At 43.0% G+C, this 19,172-nt stretch overlaps 1 protein-coding gene across 3 annotated transcripts in view; it reads left to right on the plus strand.

Moving 5' to 3' along the window:
* The first annotated feature begins 354 nt into the window (after positions 1-354).
* Positions 355-19,172, plus strand: part of LOC116463213 (katanin p60 ATPase-containing subunit A1) — a 59,417-nt gene continuing 40,599 nt past the window's right edge. The window contains exons 1-3 of one of the 3 annotated variants that reach the window (XM_058434517.1): positions 355-423; positions 11,936-12,110; positions 17,576-17,733. In XM_058434517.1, the coding sequence (XP_058290500.1) occupies positions 11,949-12,110; positions 17,576-17,733 (320 nt within the window). In that variant the 5' untranslated portion in view covers positions 355-423; positions 11,936-11,948. Of the gene's footprint in view, positions 424-584; positions 836-11,935; positions 12,111-17,575; positions 17,734-19,172 lie in introns of those variants that run through there. The other 2 variants (XM_032146213.2, XM_032146211.2) reach the window with 2 other exon arrangements.

The raw sequence follows: 19,172 nt of genomic DNA on the forward strand, positions 1-19,172 counted from the left end.
TCGGGATGCTTTAATGTTAGAAACTTAATTACCTTGGGTTTTTAAAGGAATGTGTGATAAGTGCCCTATTCTGCCCCAAGTGATGGCAGAGGGTGGAGATTGAGACTGGAAGAAGCCCTGTGCAGTACATATCTGTAAGTCATGAAATAGCATAATTTTCCTTATCTGGTCGTATTAAAACGGTGATAAAAAAAAATCAAGAAAATAAAATCCCACTAGCAATGTGTCCGAGAATCTTTGTTTACCCCCTCCCTATTGTTATGTCATGACACGGAGCCCAGGCGGGGAATTCTGAATACAAGGTTCTAAAACAGGATTCGTCATAAACGAATTGCTTGATCCTGGACATTCACCTGACCTCGGTGTGTGTGTGAGTGTGGTGAAAATCAAATGGGAGGGAAAGTGAGCAAGCACCTGAACAAGGTACACAGGCGAGGTAGTACCACAATATCATCTATACCAAGGTCTATACTATCCCTGGTCTCCGCCTCGTCCGCTAGGAGGAGGTGGCGCCAGACTGCGCACGCGCGTCCCCGGGCCCGGCCACACCCTCTTCCGCCGCTCCCGCCCAGCGACCTCGCTCCCGGGGCGTCGCCCAGCGTGCGCCGGAGTCGGCCAGGTCGTCCCCGGCACCGGAAGTGACCCTGGCGGGTTTGTCTTCAAATTCTCCGCGAGCAGGAGCCGCGCCAGCAGGTGGTGTTGACGATTGAACTGGGCAGTACTGGGGCCGTGAGCGGAGAGCAAGGTGGGCTGTACTGGGTCAGGCCCTCCTCCACTCGGCCAATCCCCTGTGCCTGGCGTTGGGCGGTTTCCCGAGGAGCTTGGGCCGCCGCAGGTGAGTTTTCACTCTGGCGGCGCTCTGGGGACCCCTGATTTTCCAGGGCCGGGCTGGTGAGGGACTCGGGGGGCCCGCAGCGAGAACCCGCCGCGCAACCCTCCGTGAGCCTGCCTGTGCCTGAGCTGAGGTCTTAGGTCCTTGCTGTTGTCCTCGATAACTTGGCTTAGGTGACAGTCCCCCTACCTGAGGAATCCTGTCCGGCAGGGGACTTTTCGGGGGCTCCTGTCGATCCCATCTTTTGATCTGTGTCGTTAGCGAAGTCACCAGCCGAGAGTTTTTAGTCCTTCGCTTTTTCGACTGGTTCTCTCCCGAACCCGCTCACGCCCCCCACCCCGAAACCCTCACAGGTAAAAACCCCGATGGCCTTGACATTGGGAGGCAACTTCTTTTCTTAAAATTTATTAGGTTCGAGTGATATTGTTGGGGATATTATTTCTTATTTATTCTAGAGCCCGGCGTCCTATGGAAGGCCTGTGGGCCTTTTGGTTTAGAGTTGGTACCTTTTAGAAAAGTTTTCCCTCGCAACAGTTGTTTCATACAAATGTGATGACAAAGTTAGAGATAAACGTAGATCCTGAAGTGCCTTACAGTGGATAATCTCAAGCTCTTATTTAATCAAAAATAGTTTCCTGTTATAACCGCGAAGGGCCGCTTTTATATTAGTTACTAACTTCCAACAGCGCAGTGATGCTCTTTTCTCTTGAAAGCACTAATTTACGTCTTCCTCTTTGAAATTAGACCTTTAGTTATTGCTGAAAACATTCCCGATGTTTTAGAATGGGTGCAGTAGATCTTTGTCACGTAGTCACAATGATAGTCACCTTAGTAGATGTTGTTAAGACAGATTCTTGAAATGTTTTTACAGACTTAAATGTCTCAGTATAAAGCCCTATTTTCTTTTCCAAAAGAGCTGGGTTTTGTTCTTTTTTTTTTTTTTTTTTTTTTTTTTTTTTTTGAGACGGAGTCTTGCTCTGTCGCCAGGCTGGAGTGCAGTGGCGCAATCTCGGCTCACTGCAACCTCCGCCTCCCGGGTTCAAGCGATTCCCCTGCCTCAGCCTCCCGAGTAGCTGGGACTACAGCCGGGCTCCACCACGCCCGGCAAATTTTTTGTATTTTAGTAGTGATGGGGTTTCACCGTGTTGGCCAGGCTGGTCTCGATTTCCTGACATTGTGATCCGCCCGCCTAGGCCTCCCAAAGTGTTGGGATTACAGGCGTGAGCCACTGCGCCCGGCCGGTTTTTGTTCTTATACCAAGAAATAGGAGCAAAACTTTGTTTCGTATTAACATTAACAACTTGTGACCTGTAAATACCTTTAAAAAAAAAAAAACACGCAGTACTGATCAACTTTTCAACACTCCTAGACTATGAAAAGCTATATAAAGCTTCTTTATAGCGTTGGTTATTCAAGAAGCGTTTACATTTTTATAGGTAATAGACATGCTATGTAGTCCGCAAGGGATTCTCCACCTCATTTTGAAACTGGTATGAAGATGCTGAGAAATATTGAAGATTAGAGAATCTTGTTGAATTCACTCTATTAACATTGTTGAATTTCTGTTAACAATAGTTCGGGTTTTTTTAGCCACTTGACTGTTTAAAAAAGATAGTATTATCACATAATATGGTCAGTGTTGATAACATGCTAAATAGCTTTTGCTTGTGGCGTTTATCGATAGGGCTTGAATATGACTTTTAAATTACATTTTAATAATTATACTCATTGATTTGTTTGTTTAGGGTAAACTGAAAGTTTACTGTACAAATAGATGGACTTTATATGTACTTTTTTTCTGAACAGGTTGCTTTTTGGTGTTTTTAAAAAATAGTGGTAACTTTCTTGTGCTTAAGTATTTATCATATGATGGTTATAAAGGTAAGAAAAATGTATGCCATGCTGTAATTGGTCATGGGTCATTCATTTATTGTGCTTATTCGTAATCATCAGTGGCTGACTGTAAATTAGCGTGTGGTTTCTTCCATATCCCAGAGATGAACATTCTGAAAATTGCTTACCAATGTATGGCCGCTTTTGAAGTCATGTACACTTGCTTTACTGAAATGCCTTCAGGAAGATGCATGATTGGGTTTCGTGATCTTTTTGTTTTAGGAAATAAATTTTACAGATAGGTATTTTAAAAACATTTTCAGGCTTCCAACATTGCTGCCGATTTTTTAGTCTGTGTTTAATAATATTCTATGTTTGTCTTCTCTTACTAAGCAAAGAAAACAAAACCCACCTAGAATAAATAAGGTGATATCCCTTCTATTAAACTTCAAGGATTTCAAGGTCTAATTCTGTCTTATTTTTGTCTTCAGTGCAATTCCTTGCAACTTAGTTGGTGTTCCTTTAATATTTCTTGAATGAATGACCCATGCACGTTATGTTAAAAAACTGCAAATAAGTGGAGCCCAGCCTGAGTCCTTTAAAAATTAAATGGGTAAGGTATCCTCTTTAGGTGTGAAATAGGCCGGGCCCTGTATTTGTTGTTTAGAGAGAGAATAAGAATCTTAGAACTCAGATATTTGGAAATTTTGCCTGTTCTTTTTCAGTCTCTGTGATCACTTCTTTTTCCTAATCCTAGAGGAGAAAAAAACAAATTTCTCTGTGGAGACACAACACTGTATCACATACTATATTTGCTGTAAAATTTGCTGTGAAATTGGGATTTCAGTATTTTAAAAAATTTCATTCTGTCACTTGAGTTAAAATTTCGCATTGCATCTTGCTCACTTTAAATAAGTTAATTTAGTCATTAGCTAACTCATAAATACTCAAGGCATGTAAGCAAAAGGGTGGTTCTGTTAGAATAATGCAAAGGAAAAACTTGCTGTGAGATAAAGCAGGCATAGCGTACAGTTATCCTTCTCTCTAATAATCTGTGTAACCAAGAGCCTGAATTTTGGGGCAGTCTCATCTTTATAAGTGTTCTATTAATGTTGAACCAATAGATGTGTTTATAGTTCATAGTGCTTAAACTGTGTCAGTCAGCTTTTTTTTTTTCTTTTTTTTTTTTTGTTTTGTTTTTTGAGATGGAGTCTTGCTCTGTCGCCCAGGCTGGAGTGCAGTGGTGCGATCTTGGCTCACTGCAAGCTGCACCTCCCGGGTTCATGCCATTCTCCTGCCTCATCCTCCCGAGTAGCTAGGACTACAGCCTCCCACCACCACACCCAGCTAATTTTTTGTATTTTTAGTAGAGACGGGGTTTCACCGTGTTAGCCAGGATGGTCTCGATCTCCTGACCTCATGATCTGCCCGCCTCGGCCTCCCAAAGTGCTGGGATTACAAGGGTGAGCCACCGCACCTGGCCAGTTTTTATTTCAAATATATTCATTTCTTCAAATATTGCCAGATATTGTGATAAATAGAGCCAGTTTCTAGTCTTCTTGCAGTGGAATTTTAGCAATGATAAAGATATATTGTTGAAAATTGGGAGAATTTCATAAATTTACAGTTGTGACATTCATTTGAGAAGGATGTTTTGGGCTTAGAGAGTAATAAGGGAATGGGGAAAATTATTTTCAGCTAACATTTAGTGAACTAAGAGTGCTTTAATACTATTTTCTGCAAACACATTGTTTCTTTGATAATCAGGGATTTTTCAAGTCATTTGTTAATGTGGCCTTGGATTAGACTTTACATTCATATTTGTTAGAAAATATCAATTCATTGGCTTCTAAAGAATTTTATCTGACTAGAAAGAGTTCAAGACATGGAACCTTTAAAGAAGGCTTGGAGGGACTTGTATGAGCTTTGGGCCATTGAATCATGGCCCTCAAGAAAAAAACGAGGACCACCTATATATAAGTAACAACTTAATTTAAATTTATTTTTATTTAATTTAATTTTTTTTTTTTTTTTTTTTTTTTTTTTTAGACAGAGCCTTACTCTCTTACCCAGGCTGGAGTGCAGTGACGTGATCACAGCTCATTGCAGCTTTGACCTCCTGGGCTCAGGTGATCCTCCCACCTCAGCCTCCTGGTAGCTGGGACTACAGGCGTGCCCCATCATGCCCAGCTAATTTTTTGTAATTTTTGTAGAGATAGGGCTTCACTATGTTGGCCAGGCTGGTCTTGAACTCCTGGGCTCAAGCGATCCTCTTGTCTTGGCACCCCAAAGTACTAGGATTGCAGGCATGAACCACCATGCCTGATTATTTTAGATTTTTTTAGTGGGAAAATGGGAAGAATGATCTCCAGGGTGACTATTAAGGAAAAGAGGGAGAGAGGGAAAAGACATGAAAGGCTTGGCATCCAAGCTCATCTAGAACAACTGTATACTTTTAGCAGCGGGCCCCAATTATACTTTTCTAACACCCTTGCCCAGACTAGGTGTCTCTGTAGGGCACGGATGGCTTCAGGGCAGAAGTAATCACACAAGAATCAAGCTGTAATCCCAGCTTGGAAGGGATGAGCTGAGGATCAAGGAATGTGACCATGCTGAGGGTCAGGAACTGGACAAGGTTACAAACTCTTGGTAGTTACAACAAAAACCTGGCCAGGCATGGTGGCTCATGCCTGTAATCCTAGCACTTTGGGAGGCTAAGGTGGGCTGATTACTTGAGCCCAGGAGTTCAAGACCAGCCTGGGCAACATGGTGAAATCCCCGTCTCTACAAAACATACCAAAAAAAAAAAATTAGCTGGGTGTGGTGGTATACATCTGTGGTCCCAGCTACTCAGGATCAGTTGAGCCCAGAAGATCAAGGCTGCAGTGAGCCGTGATGGCACCACTGCACTCCAGCCTAGGCTACAGAGTGAGACCCTGTCTCAAAAAAAAAGGACAACAACTAGACAGTATTCAGTCATTCGAAGATTGATTGAGATCTACATTTGAGGACATGGCTCTGGGTGCTAGAGATATATCAGTAAATAACAGAGAGATATGGTCCTTGGCCTTTAGGCTTTTGTTAAGATAGAATATGATCAGCGGTCATGAATCCAGGGAGGCAAGATTTAGGTCATAGGATTTTATTCCTTTTCTTTTGGAGCTCAGATGCCCAGTCTTGAGTTACTCATAGACCTTAGTTCATAGCTATATTGCTTCATAACAGATTATCCCAAAACTTGGTGACTTAAAACAACAGACATTTATTATCTCTCTCACTGTTTCACTGGGTCAGGAATTTGGGCATGACTTAGCTGGATGCCTTAGATTCAGGGTGTTTCCCAGAGCTGTGATCAGGTATTGGCCAGGCCTGTAGTCATCTCAAGGCTCTAGTGAGGAAAGATTCACTTCTGATCTCACTCACATGGTTGTTGGCAGGATTCAGTTCCTCAGGGGCTGGTGGACTGAGGGCCTCAGTTCCTCACTGGTTGTTGGCCTGGATCCTGCCTCAGCTCTTTGCCATGTGAGCCTCTGCCCAGGCAGCTCACTGCGTGGAGCTGGTATTCCATTTGAGTGGGGCCAGCAAGAGACAGCAAGCAAGATGCAAGTCATAGTCTAATCTCAGAAATGTTATTATGTTATTTGTTACAAGCACACATTCAAGGGGTAGTAATTATATAAGGGTACGGATACCAAGAGTCAAAGGTCGTTGAGTGCCATCTTAAAGGCTCCCTATGATTATCCATGGATATAAGGCCCTTCTTTTGTTATATTTATTTTTTGTTTCTCTCCTACTTGTCGTAAGCAATTTCTCCACTCACATATTTTCCTCCTCACCTTCCATAGACTCTCTAATATGTTTAAGGTACTTTCTTGGATATGTATGCATCCTTTAAAAATGAGCATTTTATGTAGCATATGTATTTTTAATTTATAAAATGACATTGGGATTTAGATCTTGTTCTGTGTCTGAGACCTTTTTTTCAGCCAACCCTGTATTTTGATGATCCATCCATGTTGCTATATGTAAATTTTATTCATTGCTTCTATCTGCTACATGGTACCCTGTGGTCTGTATCCACCGTATTTCCTAGCAGGGAATAAATAGATTGACTCTACTTGATTTCTCAAAGATTTCTGTCATTAATGTCCAAAACCAAGTTCCTTTATGGATCTGTGTGAGACTTTCTCTGGGAGATTTACACAAGAGTGGGATTGCTGGGTCACGGGGTGTATATATACATATATATGTGTGTGTATGTGTGTGTGTATATACATATACATATACATGCATACATAATTTCCCCAAGTACTGGCAGATTGCACTCCAAAATGACTATGCTAGTTTATGCCTGCAAATTGATGTAAAGGTTTCCTTTTTCCCAAATCCTTGCCAATGCTTAGTATCATTGTAGTTTTGAGTCTGGTAAATAAAAGAGGTCTCTTGGCCGGGCACATAGGCTTACGCCTGTAATCCCAGCACTTTGGGAGGCCCAGGTGGGCGGATCACAAGGTCAAGAGATTGAGACCATCCTGGCCAACATGGTGAAACCCCATCTCTACTAAAAATACAAAAATTAGCTGGGTGTGGTGGCGAGCACCTGTAGTCCTAGCTACTCGGGAGGCTGAGGCAGGAGAATTGCTCGAACCTGGGAGGCAGAGGTTGCAGTGAGCCGAGATCACACCACTGCACTCCAGCCTGGGCAACAGAGTGAGACTCTGTCTCCAAAACAATTAAAAAAATAAAAAGAGGTTTCTCATGGCTTCAGTTTGTATTTATTGGTCACTCCTGTCTGTGCTTGTTAGCCGTTTGGGTTTCTTTTCTGTGAATTGCCCTTTATGCTCTTTCCTCATTTTCTTGTGAGGTACTTTTGTCCATTACTGTGAGGAATTACAATGAGAGATTTTCTGATCTTAAGTCATCCATTCATTTCTGGGATAAACCCTTCTTGATCATGCAGTGTGTGTGTTGATGCATTGTAGGTAAACTAATATTAGGATTTCCATGTTCATAAGTGAAATGGGTCTTGTGTTCTTATTCAGTTAATTGAGATGATTTCAGCCTCATAAAAGAGAATTGCTCAGCTTTTCTCTTGTTTTCTGGATCAACTTTTATGTGGCTGGAATTATTTCTGTTTAGAAGTTTGGTTAAAAAAAACCCCACGGCAGGCCGGGCGCAGTGGCTCCCGCCTGTAATCCCAGCACTTTGGGAGGCCAAGGCAGGTGGATCACGAGGTCAGGAGATCGAGACCATCCTGGCTAACATGGTGAAACCCCGTCTCTACTAAAAAATACAAAAAATTAGCTGGGCGTGGTGGCGGGCGCCTGTAGTCCCAGCTACTTGGGAGGCTGAGGCAGGAGAATGGCATCAACCCAAGAGGCGGAGCTTGCAGTGAGCCGAGATCTCCCCACTGCACTCTAGCTTGAGTGACAGAGCGAGACTCTGTCTCAAAAAAACACAAAAAAAACCCACGAGTCCAGACCGAGTGCGGTGGCTCACACCTGTAATCCCAGCACTTTGTGAGGCCGAGGCGGGCAGATCACCTGAGGTCGGGAGTTCGAGACCAGCGTGACCAACATGGAGAAACCCTGTCTCTACTGAAAATACAAAATTAGCCAGGTGTGGTGGCACATGCCTGTAATCCCAGCTACTCGGGAGCCTGAGTCAGGAGAATCACTTGAACCTGAGAGACGGAGGTTGTGGTGAGCCGAGATTGCGCCACTGCACTCCAGGCTGGCAACACAGTGAGACTCCGTCTCAAAAAAAGAAAAAAAAAAACAAAAAAAGCCAAAAAACCTAAAAACCAAAAAAACCACCATACTTAGAGAAATCATCTGGGCCTGGAGCTTTTATTTTTTTTATTTTTTATTTTTCTGAGACGGAGTCTTGCTCTTTCACCCAGGCTGGAGTGCAGTGGCGCGATCTCGGCTCACTGCAGGCTCCGCCTCCCGGGTTCACGCCATTCTCCTGCCTCAGCCTCCCGTGTAGCTGGGACTACAGGCGCCCGCCACCTCGCCCGGCTAATTTTTTTGTATTTTTAGTGGAGATGGGGTTTCACCATGTTAGCCAGGATGGTCTCGATCGAGCTTTTTTTTTTTAAATGTTTTCTTGAGATACAATCTCACTCTGTCTCCGTTGCCCAGGCTGGAGTACAGTGGCACTATTTCGGCTTTACTGCAGCTTTGACCTTCCCAGGCTCAGGTAATCCTCCCACCTCAGCCTCCCGAGTAGCTGGGACAACAGGCGCACACTACCATGCTCTGCTAATTTTTGTATTTTTTGTAGAGATGGGGTTTTTCCGTGTTGCCCAGGCTGGTCTTGAACTCCTAAGCTCAAGCAGTCCTCCTGCCTCAGCCTCCCAAAGTGCTGGGATTACAGGCATGAGCCACCGCGCCTGGCTGAGACCACTCTTAAGAGCTGCTGTGTTGACATCTCTTTTTTCATCAGCTCCTCACTCTATCCAGGTTCTAGGTTGGCCCTGAAATACTCTGCTATCTCTGTCTGGTATTGGGCTGGCACTGCTGTTTTTCTGCCTGATGGTGGGATAGGGCTAGAGTGAGCAAAGATTGGCCAGTGCCAATCAGAAAGGATGCAGCTAGAAAACTAGCTATGAAATACACTTATCTAGATACCCCACTGACACACAAAAGAAGTAAAAAAAATCTTTTCTTTATACTTATATGTCTTCACAGCTTTACTGTAATCTTTCATGATTTCTTCACCTTTTTAGTCCTCTAGGCTTGAAACTTCATTCATTTTCAACTTCTTCTCCACACAGTGAGTTCCTAAGTAATCTCAGCAGTTCTTTCACCGCAGTGTTTCTGATTTGTTTCTTTTTATTCCCATAGCCACATCCCTAATCCAAATTATTGCCCCCTAAAAGCACGTTAATCTTTCCAGCCTTGAACTTCACCGTGTGATTTACAGTTAGAAAATAATAATAGTCATTGTGAACATTAACAAAGCTGACATTTATCAGGCATCTGCTTCTAATGCTTTATATCCACATCCGTATATCCATATCCTACTAAGTGCATTTTTTTAAAATGTTTTCTTGAGATACAGTCTCACTCTGTCTGTGTTGCCCAGGCTGGAGTACAGTGGCACTATCTCGGCTTACTGTAGCTTTGACCTCCCCAGGCTCAGCTAATCCTCCCACCTCAGCCTCTTTTTTTTTTTTTTTTTTTTTTTTTTTTTTTAGACGGAGTCTCGCTCTGTCACCCAGGCTGGAGTGCAGTGGCGCGATCTCGGCTCACTGCTAGCTCCGCCTCCCGGGTTCACACCATTCTCCTGCCTCAGCCTCTCCGAGTAGCTGGGACTACAGGCGCCCGCCACCACGCCCGGCTAATTTTTTGTATTTTTAGTAGAGACGGGGTTTCACCATGGTCTCGATCTCCTGACCTCGTGATCCGCCCGCCTCGGCCTCCCAAAGTGCTGGGATTACAAGCGTGAGCCACCGCGCCCGGCACCTCAGCCTCTTGAGTAGCTGGGACTACAGGCGCACACCACCATGCTCTGCTAATTTTTGTATTTTTTGTAGAGATAGGGTTTTGCCATGTTGCCCAGGCTGGTCTTGAACTCCTAGGTTCAAAGGTTGGATTAGGTTCTCATATATAGAAAGTTTCATGGCAGATACATTTAACATTTATTGAAGACCTACTATTTGTCAAGTAGTATGCTTAGTACTTTAAATAGCCATTTATTGTTTATAGCATAACTCCTGAAAGTAGTTGCTATGACAGTTCTACAGATATGAAAATAGGCTTAGAAAAAAGTTAAGGGACTTGACTAAGGTGGCACAATGACAATTCTAGCCAAGATTTTTCTAACTTCAAAATACATAACGCCTTCTGCTAATCCATACTGCTTCAAAAAATGTGTCTAATACTCACTATTCATTCTGCAGATGTTTAATAAGATGTGTGTCATGCAAGGATCCTATAGTCTCACACCTTTCAGATGCAAATCCTACTGTCAGATAACAGTCTACTAGAGATAAGACGTATATAGAAACTATAATTTGAAGTAGACAAGTGTCTTGGGATGAAAGTCACAGTAAAGTGCAAGGGGACTTTAGAGGAGGGAGAGTTTATTTTGAACTGAGGAGTTCAGGGGTAGACATGTTAGGAAAACTGCCATTTGAGCTGGGCTTTGACAATAGGGAGGGTTTGAATGTGGGAACTTTTTTAAAACAATGTTTTAAATTTTTTTTAATTTTTTTTTTATTTTTTGAGACAGTCTCACGCTGTTGCCAGGCTGGAGTGCTGTGGCGCGATCTCGGCTCACCGCAACCTCCGACTCCCTGGTTCAAGTGATTCTCCTGCCTCAGCCTCCTGAGTAGCTGGGATTACAGGCACGTGCCACCATGCCCGGCTAATTTTTGTATTTTTAGTAGAGACCGAGTTTCACCATGTTGGCCAGGATGGTCTTGATCTCCTGACCTCGTGATCCACCCACCTCAGCCTCCTAAAGTGCTAGGATTACAGGCATGAGCCACCGCGCCCGGCCTGGTTTTTTTTGTTGTTGTTGTTGTTGTTTTTAAACAGAATCTTGCTCCATCTCCCAGGCTGGAGTACAGTGGCGTGATCTTGGCCTACTGCAACCTCTGCTACCCTGGTTCAAGCAATTCTTGTGTCTCAGCCTCCCAAGTAGCTGGGACTATAGGTATGTGCCACCACACCCAGCTAATTTTTACATTTTAGTAGAGACAGGGTTTCGTCATATTGGCCAGGCTGGTCTTGAACTCCTGGCCTGAAGTGAGCTGCCTGCCTTAGCCTCCTAAATAAAAGATTTCTTTGAGGCCGGGCGCAGTAGCTCATGCCTGTAATCCCAGCACTTTGGGAGGCCAAGGCGGGCAGATCACCTGAGGTCAGGAGTTCGAGACCAGCCGGGCCAACATGGTGAAACCCCGTCTCTACAAAAATACAACAAAAATTAGCCGGGCATGATGGTGGGTGCCTGTAATCCCAACTACTTGGGAGGCTGAGGTGGGAGAATCGCTTGAACCCGGGAGGCAGAGGTTGCAGTGAGCCGAGATCATGTCATTGCACTCCAGCCTGGGCCACAGAGCAGCACTCTGTCTCAAAAAAAAAAAAAAATTTCTTTGAAGGAATGGAAATAGCATGAGCACACATACAGAGATGGGAAGTGTGGTATGTGTGACTGTGAGTTTCTTGAGGGAGCCCTGGAAAGTATTTTTTAATAACTATACTTATTTTTAAGAGACATGTAAACCTAAAGTGTTTCTTTTTTTCTTCTTCTTCTTTTTAGCTTACAGTTGAACATGAGTCTTCTTATGATTAGTGAGAATGTAAAATTGGCTCGTGAATATGCATTGCTGGGAAACTATGACTCTGCGATGGTCTATTATCAGGGAGTTCTTGACCAAATGAACAAGTATCTGTACTCAGTCAAAGATACATACCTCCAGCAGAAATGGCAACAGGTGAGAATAATGTCTGCTGTATGTTTTAATGGCTTAAGTACTCGGAAGAGAAAATTTAGATCAGATGTCAATGCTATATGTAGTTACATGTTAAGACGGTATGACTACCGAGCACAGTACACAGTGGCTCACTCCTGTAATCCTAGCACTTTGGGAAGCCAAAGTAGAAGGATCACTTGAGGCCAGGAGTTCAAGTCCAGCCTAGACAACATAGGAAGACTTCATCTCTACAAAAATAAAAAAATTAGCCAGATGTGGTGGTGTGTGCCTGTAGTCCTAGCTACTAGGAAGGTTGAGGTGGGAGGATCACTTGAGCCTGGGAGGTTGAGGCTGCAGTGAGCTATGCTTGTACCACTACACTCCAGCCTGGGCAACAGAGCTAGACCTTGTCTCAAAAATAAAAATCAAAACAAAACATGAGTATGTGAGTTATTACACAGATTTCTATATAATATTACTTGAAACTTATATTAATAATAATCCACTTTAACCATCAGCAGTATTATGAGTTCTACTTAATTCTAATTGCTGGAATCTAATAAGAGGGTTTTTTGTTTGTTTGTTTGTTTTTTTCCTTGAGACGGAGTTTTGCTCTTGTCATCCAGGTTGGAGTGCAGTGGCACGATCTCAGCTCACTGCAACCTTCGCCTCCCAGGTTCAAGCCTCCCGAGTAGCTGGGATTACAGGCGCCTGCCTCCACACCCAGCTAATTTTTGTATTTTGGGTAGAGATGGGGTTTCACCATGTTGGCCAGGCTGGTGTCGAACTCCTGACCTCAGGTGATCTGCCCACCTTGGCCTCCCAAAGTGCTGGGATTACAGGCATGAGCCACCAAGCCCAGCCAGGAGTTTTTTAAAATAATAGTTTTGACATTTTTTTTATCAGATTTTTACTTGGTAAAAATAGAGTAGACTTTATTAAGCCACTGTCGAAACTGTAAATGGCTTGTGAATCTCACAGGTACCATATTTTTTTTAAAAACTTTTTGAGAGAGGGTCTTGCTGTCTTGCCCAGGAGGGAGTGCAGTCTCTACAGCCTTGATCTCCCAGGCTCAAACAATCCTCCCACCTCAGCCTCCTGAGTGGGTGGAACCAGAGGTGTGCCCCACTGTGACCTGCTCATTTTTAAATTTTTTGATAGAGATGGGATCTCCCTATGTTTCCCAGTCTGGTCTCAAACTCTTAGGCTAAAGTGATCCCCCCACCTCAGCCTCCTTAAGTGCTGGGATTACAGGTGTGAGCCACCACGCCTGGCCTCATATTCCTTGTATAATAGAACTTTATAAAGCAGATTATGGTTGAATCCCACTGAGAAACTTAAATCACTGAGGACCAACAGAAATTTAAAATTGGAAATTGTAGAACTTACAGGTCCAGTGGAGGGTGGCATTTATAACAAGGCTCAACTATGTCACAAGAGGAAAAAAACGTTAAGAAAATAAGTCTTGCCAGGCGTGGTGGCTCACGCCTGTAATCCCAGCACTTTGGGAGGCTGAGGTGGGCGGATCACCTGAGGTCAGGAGTTCGAGACCAGCCTGACCAACATGGTGAAACCCCATCTCTACTAAAATACAAAAAAATTAGCTGGGTGTAGTGGCAGGCACCTGTAATCTCAGCTACTTTGGAGGCTGAGGTGGGAGAATCGCTTGATACTAGAAGGCGGAGGTTGCCGTGAGCCGATATCGCACCATTACACTCCAGCCTGGCAACAGAGTGAGACTCTGTCTCAAAAAAAAAAAAAAAAAAAAAAAAAAATGAAAGTAATAGTCTATTTGAGCTGGTCTTCTAGATAGAATATTATACCTCAGATTCTACTGAGCTGCTTTTTAAATATTGTTCAATATTTGTCCTTAATTTTTTTGAGAGAAACAGCCTATCTCTTTGAACTTAATCTATTTCCCTATATCTGTCCCTCCATATCCTTTACCATATCCATATAATTACCAGAAGGGGCAAATATTTTATTTTATTTATCTTTTATTTATTTATTTTTTATAGACATGGCATCTCACTATGTTGTTCAGGCTGGTCTTGAACTCCTGGGCTCAAATGATCCTCTTGCCTCAGCCTCCCAAAGTGCTAGGATTATAGGTGTGAGTCACCATGCTCGGCCTAGAAAATATTTTATTTCGTAAGGAGTCTTAAGTTTGTCAGTGAAGGACTTTTTAGACCTTTTGTTGTTAGGCCAAAGACTTTTACTTAAGTCTAAGCTTTTGTTTAAAGGTACTTAAGATTAAATCATGTAAGTTATAAAGCAAAACATTATCTTAAATTTCATTTCAATATTATATATATAGTTTTTTTTACCATTTTCTGGTTTTTTTTTTTTTTTTTTTTTTTGAGATGGAGTTTCTCACTTGTTGCCCAGACTGGAGTGCAATGGCGCAGTCTCAGCTCACTGCACCCTCCACCTCCTGGGTTCAAGTGATTCTCCCGCCTCAGACTCCCGAGTAGCTGGGATTACAAGAACCCACCACCACACCCAGCTAATTTTTGTATTTTTAGTAGAGACGGGGTTTCACCATGTAGCCAGGCTGGTCTCGAACTCCTGACCTCAGGTGATCCGCTTGCCTTGGCCTCCCAAAGTGCTGGGATTACAGGCATGAGCCACCATGCCCGACCTACCATTTTCTTATTGTAAAATATACATAACACTTTACTGGGGTTTTTTTTTGTTTGTTTGTTTGTTTTGAGACGGAGTCTCACTCTGTTGCCCAGGCTGGAGTGCGGTGGCGCAATCTCGGCTCATTGCAACCTCTGCCTCCTGGGGTCAAGTGATTCTCCTGCCTCAGCCTCCCGAGTAGCTGAAATTACAAGTGTGCACCACCATATCTAGCTAATTTGTTTGTACTTTTAGTAGAGAAGGGGTTTTCACCATGTTGGCCAGGCTGGTCTAGAACTCCTGACCTCAGGTGATCTGCCCGCCTCAGCCTCCCAAAGTACTGAGATTACAGATGTGAGCCACTGCACCCGGACTTGGCCATTTTTAAGTATACAGTTCAGTGGCATTAAATACATATATAATGTACAGCCGTCACCATATATAGTTTTTAGGCTGAGTTAAGACCCATTACTATAATACAGTTGAATCAAAACTATATATAGGTTTTTGAGGGTTTTTCTGAGGCAGGGTCTCGGTCTGTTCCCCAGGCTGGAGTACGGTGGTGCAATCATGGCTCACTGCAACCTTAACTTCCCAGGCTCAAGCAATCCTCCCACCCAGCCTCCAGAGTAGCTGGGACCACAGGCACAAACCAACATGCCTGGCTTATTTTTTTTTTAGAGATGGGGTATTGTTATGTTGCCCAAGATTAGTTTTTAAATTGCGTCAAGATTCCTTTTCTCTTTTATTTTTGAGGTGGAGCCTTACTCTCAAAACTAGGGCCATTTTATTGCATTCTAGACTGGATGACAGAATGAGACCCTGTCTCTAAAAAATATTTGAAAAAAAAAAAAAGACTGCTTTTAAAAAAATACCTTGGTCGCATATGAATTGAGACCTTTTTTAGTCTGTAGGTTGTGACCCATTAGCCATAAAATTAGTATATTCTGATCAGTGTTGTATTGATTTTTTAGAAATTATTTACTGATGTATAATAGTTGTACATATCTTGGGCATACACATTATATTTTGATTCCTGTATACAATATCTAATGATCAAATCAGGGTAATTGGGATTAATCAGCATTTAAAAAGTTAATTAAACAGCATAAAAATTATCAAAGTAGGGTTGGGCATGGTGGCTCACACCTGTAATCCCAGCACTTTGAGAAGCTGAGGTGGGAGGATTCCTTGAACCCAGGAGTTTGAGGTTATGGTGAGCTATGATCATGCCACTGCAGTACAGCCTGGGCAACAGAATGAAACCTTGTCTCTAAAAAATAAAAATAAAAGTTTGACAAAAATGAAACTTTCACAAGTTGTGCTTTGATGGGTTTTTTTTTTCCCTTGGGCTCAAGCAATTCTCTCATCTCAGCCTCTCAAGTAGGCAGGACTACAGGCATGGGCCACCATGCCCAGCTAATTATTCTTGTAGAACTTTAAAGTTATGCCTAACTTTTCAATTTGTTACACAATTTATTTTATTTTATTTTATTTTTTTTGAGATGGAGTCTCACTCTGTTGCCCAGGCTGGAGTGCAGTGGCACGATTTCCGCTCACTGCAGCCTCCACCTCCTGAGTTCAAGCAATTGTCGTGCCTCAGCCTCCCGAGTAGCTGGGATTCCAGGTGCCCGCCACCACGCCCAGCTAATTTTTGTATTTTTAATAGAGGTGGGGTTTCAACATGTTGGCCAGGCTGGTCTTGAACTCCTGACCTCAGGTGATCTGCCCTCCTTGGCCTCCCAAAGTGTTGAGATTACAGGTGTGAGCCAGTGCACCTGGCCTGTTATACAATTTATTTATTTATTTATTTATTTATTTATTTATTTATTTGAGCCAGAGTTTCGCTCTTGTTGCCCAGGCTGGAGTGCAGTGGCGCGATCTCCGGCTCGCCACTACCTCCGCCTCCCAGGTTCAAGCAATTCTCCTGCCTCAGCCTCCCCGAGTAGCTGGGATTACATGCACGTGCCAGCACACCCAGCTATGCAATTTAAATAAGAATATAAATTAGTAGTATGATTTAGTTAGCCTGGGTTTTTTTTTTTTTGTTTGAGACAGAGTCTTGCTATGTTGCCCAGGCTGGAGTGCAGTGGCACAATCTTGACTCTCTGCAACCTCCACCTCCTGGGCTCAAGAGATTCCCCTGCCTCAGCCTCCCAAGTAACTGGGACTATAGGCGCCAGCCCCCATGCCCGGCTAATTTTTTGTATTTTTAGTAGAGATGGGGTTTTACCATGTTGGCCAGGCTTGTCTCAAACTCCTGAGCTCGAGTGATCCGTCTGCCTCAGCCTCCTAAAGTGCTGGGATTACAGGCGTGAGCCACTACACCTAGCCTATCCTGGATGTTTAATTCATTTTATCAGAATTAATTTTGCAATTGAGGGCTGGGCGTGGTGGATCACGCCTGTAATCCCAGCACTTTGGGAGGCCTAGGCAGTTGGATCGTGAGGTCAGGAGATCAAGACTATCCTGGCTAACACGATGAAACCCTGTCTCTACTAAAAATACACAAAATTAGCCAAGCATGGTGGTGGGCGCCTGTAGTCCCAGCTACTCGGGAGGCTGAGGCAGGAGAATGACCTGAACCCAAGAGGCGGAGCTTGCAGTGAGCCAAGAGTGATCACGCCACTGCATTCCAGCCTAGGCGACCCAGCAAGACTCCATCTCAAAAAAAAAAAAAAAAAATTGCAATTGAAAACCTAAATTTAATGAACTGTTATTAACATTTTGATAGAATATCTTGATGTGGATTACTGGATATCTGATATCAAAATGGAGTTTTCTAACATCTCTAATAAATGGCCCTCATTTAATTTTGACAGTGATATAGAAATTTAAAGATCCATCTTCTTCTTTGAAATCAGGTTTGGCAGGAAATAAATGTGGAAGCTAAACATGTTAAAGATATCATGAAAACACTAGAGAGCTTTAAACTGGACAGCACTCCCTTGAAAGCAGCACAGCATGACCTTCCAGCTTCTGAGGGAGAAGTCTGGTCCATGCCTGTACCTGTTGAACGAAGGTAAGTGGAGACCTTTTAAGAAACCAGTTAGCCCAAGAAGCTTATAGCATTGATTATATCTAGGAGGAGGATGGGGTGGCTGAGAGACAGGAATGGGAGGGAGTTTTCTTTACTGAACGTTGTCTCTTTTCTAACTCACTGGTCTTGAACCTTATACCTTTTTGACCTATTTCAAAAAATAAGATTTAGGTAGGAATAATTTAAAAATATGCTTTTGTGAATGACCTTAAAGCGGTAGAGACAGTGTTATCTTGCGGAAGGAGAATGGGGTTAGGAATTGAAATATCCAAGCTCTGTGTCTGTCTTTGCCACTCTCTGTAGCTTTGGGAAAATAATAGAACCTTTTTAGGCCTCAGATTTTTCTTTTTTTTCTTTTTTTTTTTTTTTTTAGACAGAGTCTCGCTCTGTCACGAGGCTGGAGTGCAGTGGCGTGATCTCGGCTCACTGCAACCTCCATCTCCCGGGTTCAAGCAACTTCCCTGCCTCAGCCTCCTGAGCAGCTGGGACTGCAGGTGCACACCAACATGCCCGGCTAATTTTTTGTATTTTAGTAGAGACAGGGTTTCACCATGTTGGCCAGGCTGGTCTCGATCTCCTCACCTCGTGATCCACCTGCCTTAGCCTCCCAAAGTGCTGGGATTACAGGCCTGAGCCACCGTGCCCAGCCAGGCCTCAGATTTTTCTTATGCAAAGAGATTAAGTTAGACTAACAAACAGTGGTTCTCAAACAGGGATCACAGAATACTTCTTTTCATCAAGGTATAATGAAAAATGGAAAATTTTTCTAAATTTGCTAAAATAGAAAAAAAAATGGGCTTTTTAATTCATAGAGAACAGTAAACATAAAATGTTATGAATTTTAGGGCTTTCTCTGGCTTTTTTTCCCCAACTTCTGACTACCAAATGCCAGCAAATGAACAACTAGTTACTGAAATACTGAAATACTATAACTAGCCAATCATGCATAGTTTTACTGCACATTTTTAAACTGACAAGTGTGCAGGTGGACGTTATCTATTTCACTTACATAATAGGTTTCCTAGTTTGTATTGTAGATTTAAATATTGACTGTGTCATGCCTTTCTAGGAAGAACACTTATGACTTCCCAGGTTCATTGCCCGTTAACCTTGCATTAAGATGTTGCTCAGATGGTTTTGAGTTTTAACATTTTGTCATTGTAAGTCTGATTTCTTGTTTTTTGTTTTTTTTGTTTTTTTTTTTAAGACTAGTTAAGTGCAGTAGTGAGAAGGAGGGGAAGAATAGAACAAAGAGTTTGATCTGTGACTGTGAACAATCAATTGAGATAATTCACTACCTTCGGACCAGCCTTGGTTGTATATTATTTTATTTTATTTTATTTTATTTGTTTTTTGAGATGGAGTCTCACTCTGTCGCCCGGGCTGGAGTACAGTGGCATGATCTCGGCTCACTGCAACCT

The sequence above is a fragment of the Hylobates moloch genome, unplaced genomic scaffold, assembly GCF_009828535.3.
Source record: "Hylobates moloch isolate HMO894 unplaced genomic scaffold, HMol_V3 SCAFFOLD_29, whole genome shotgun sequence".
Classification (NCBI taxonomy): Eukaryota; Metazoa; Chordata; class Mammalia; order Primates; family Hylobatidae; genus Hylobates; species Hylobates moloch.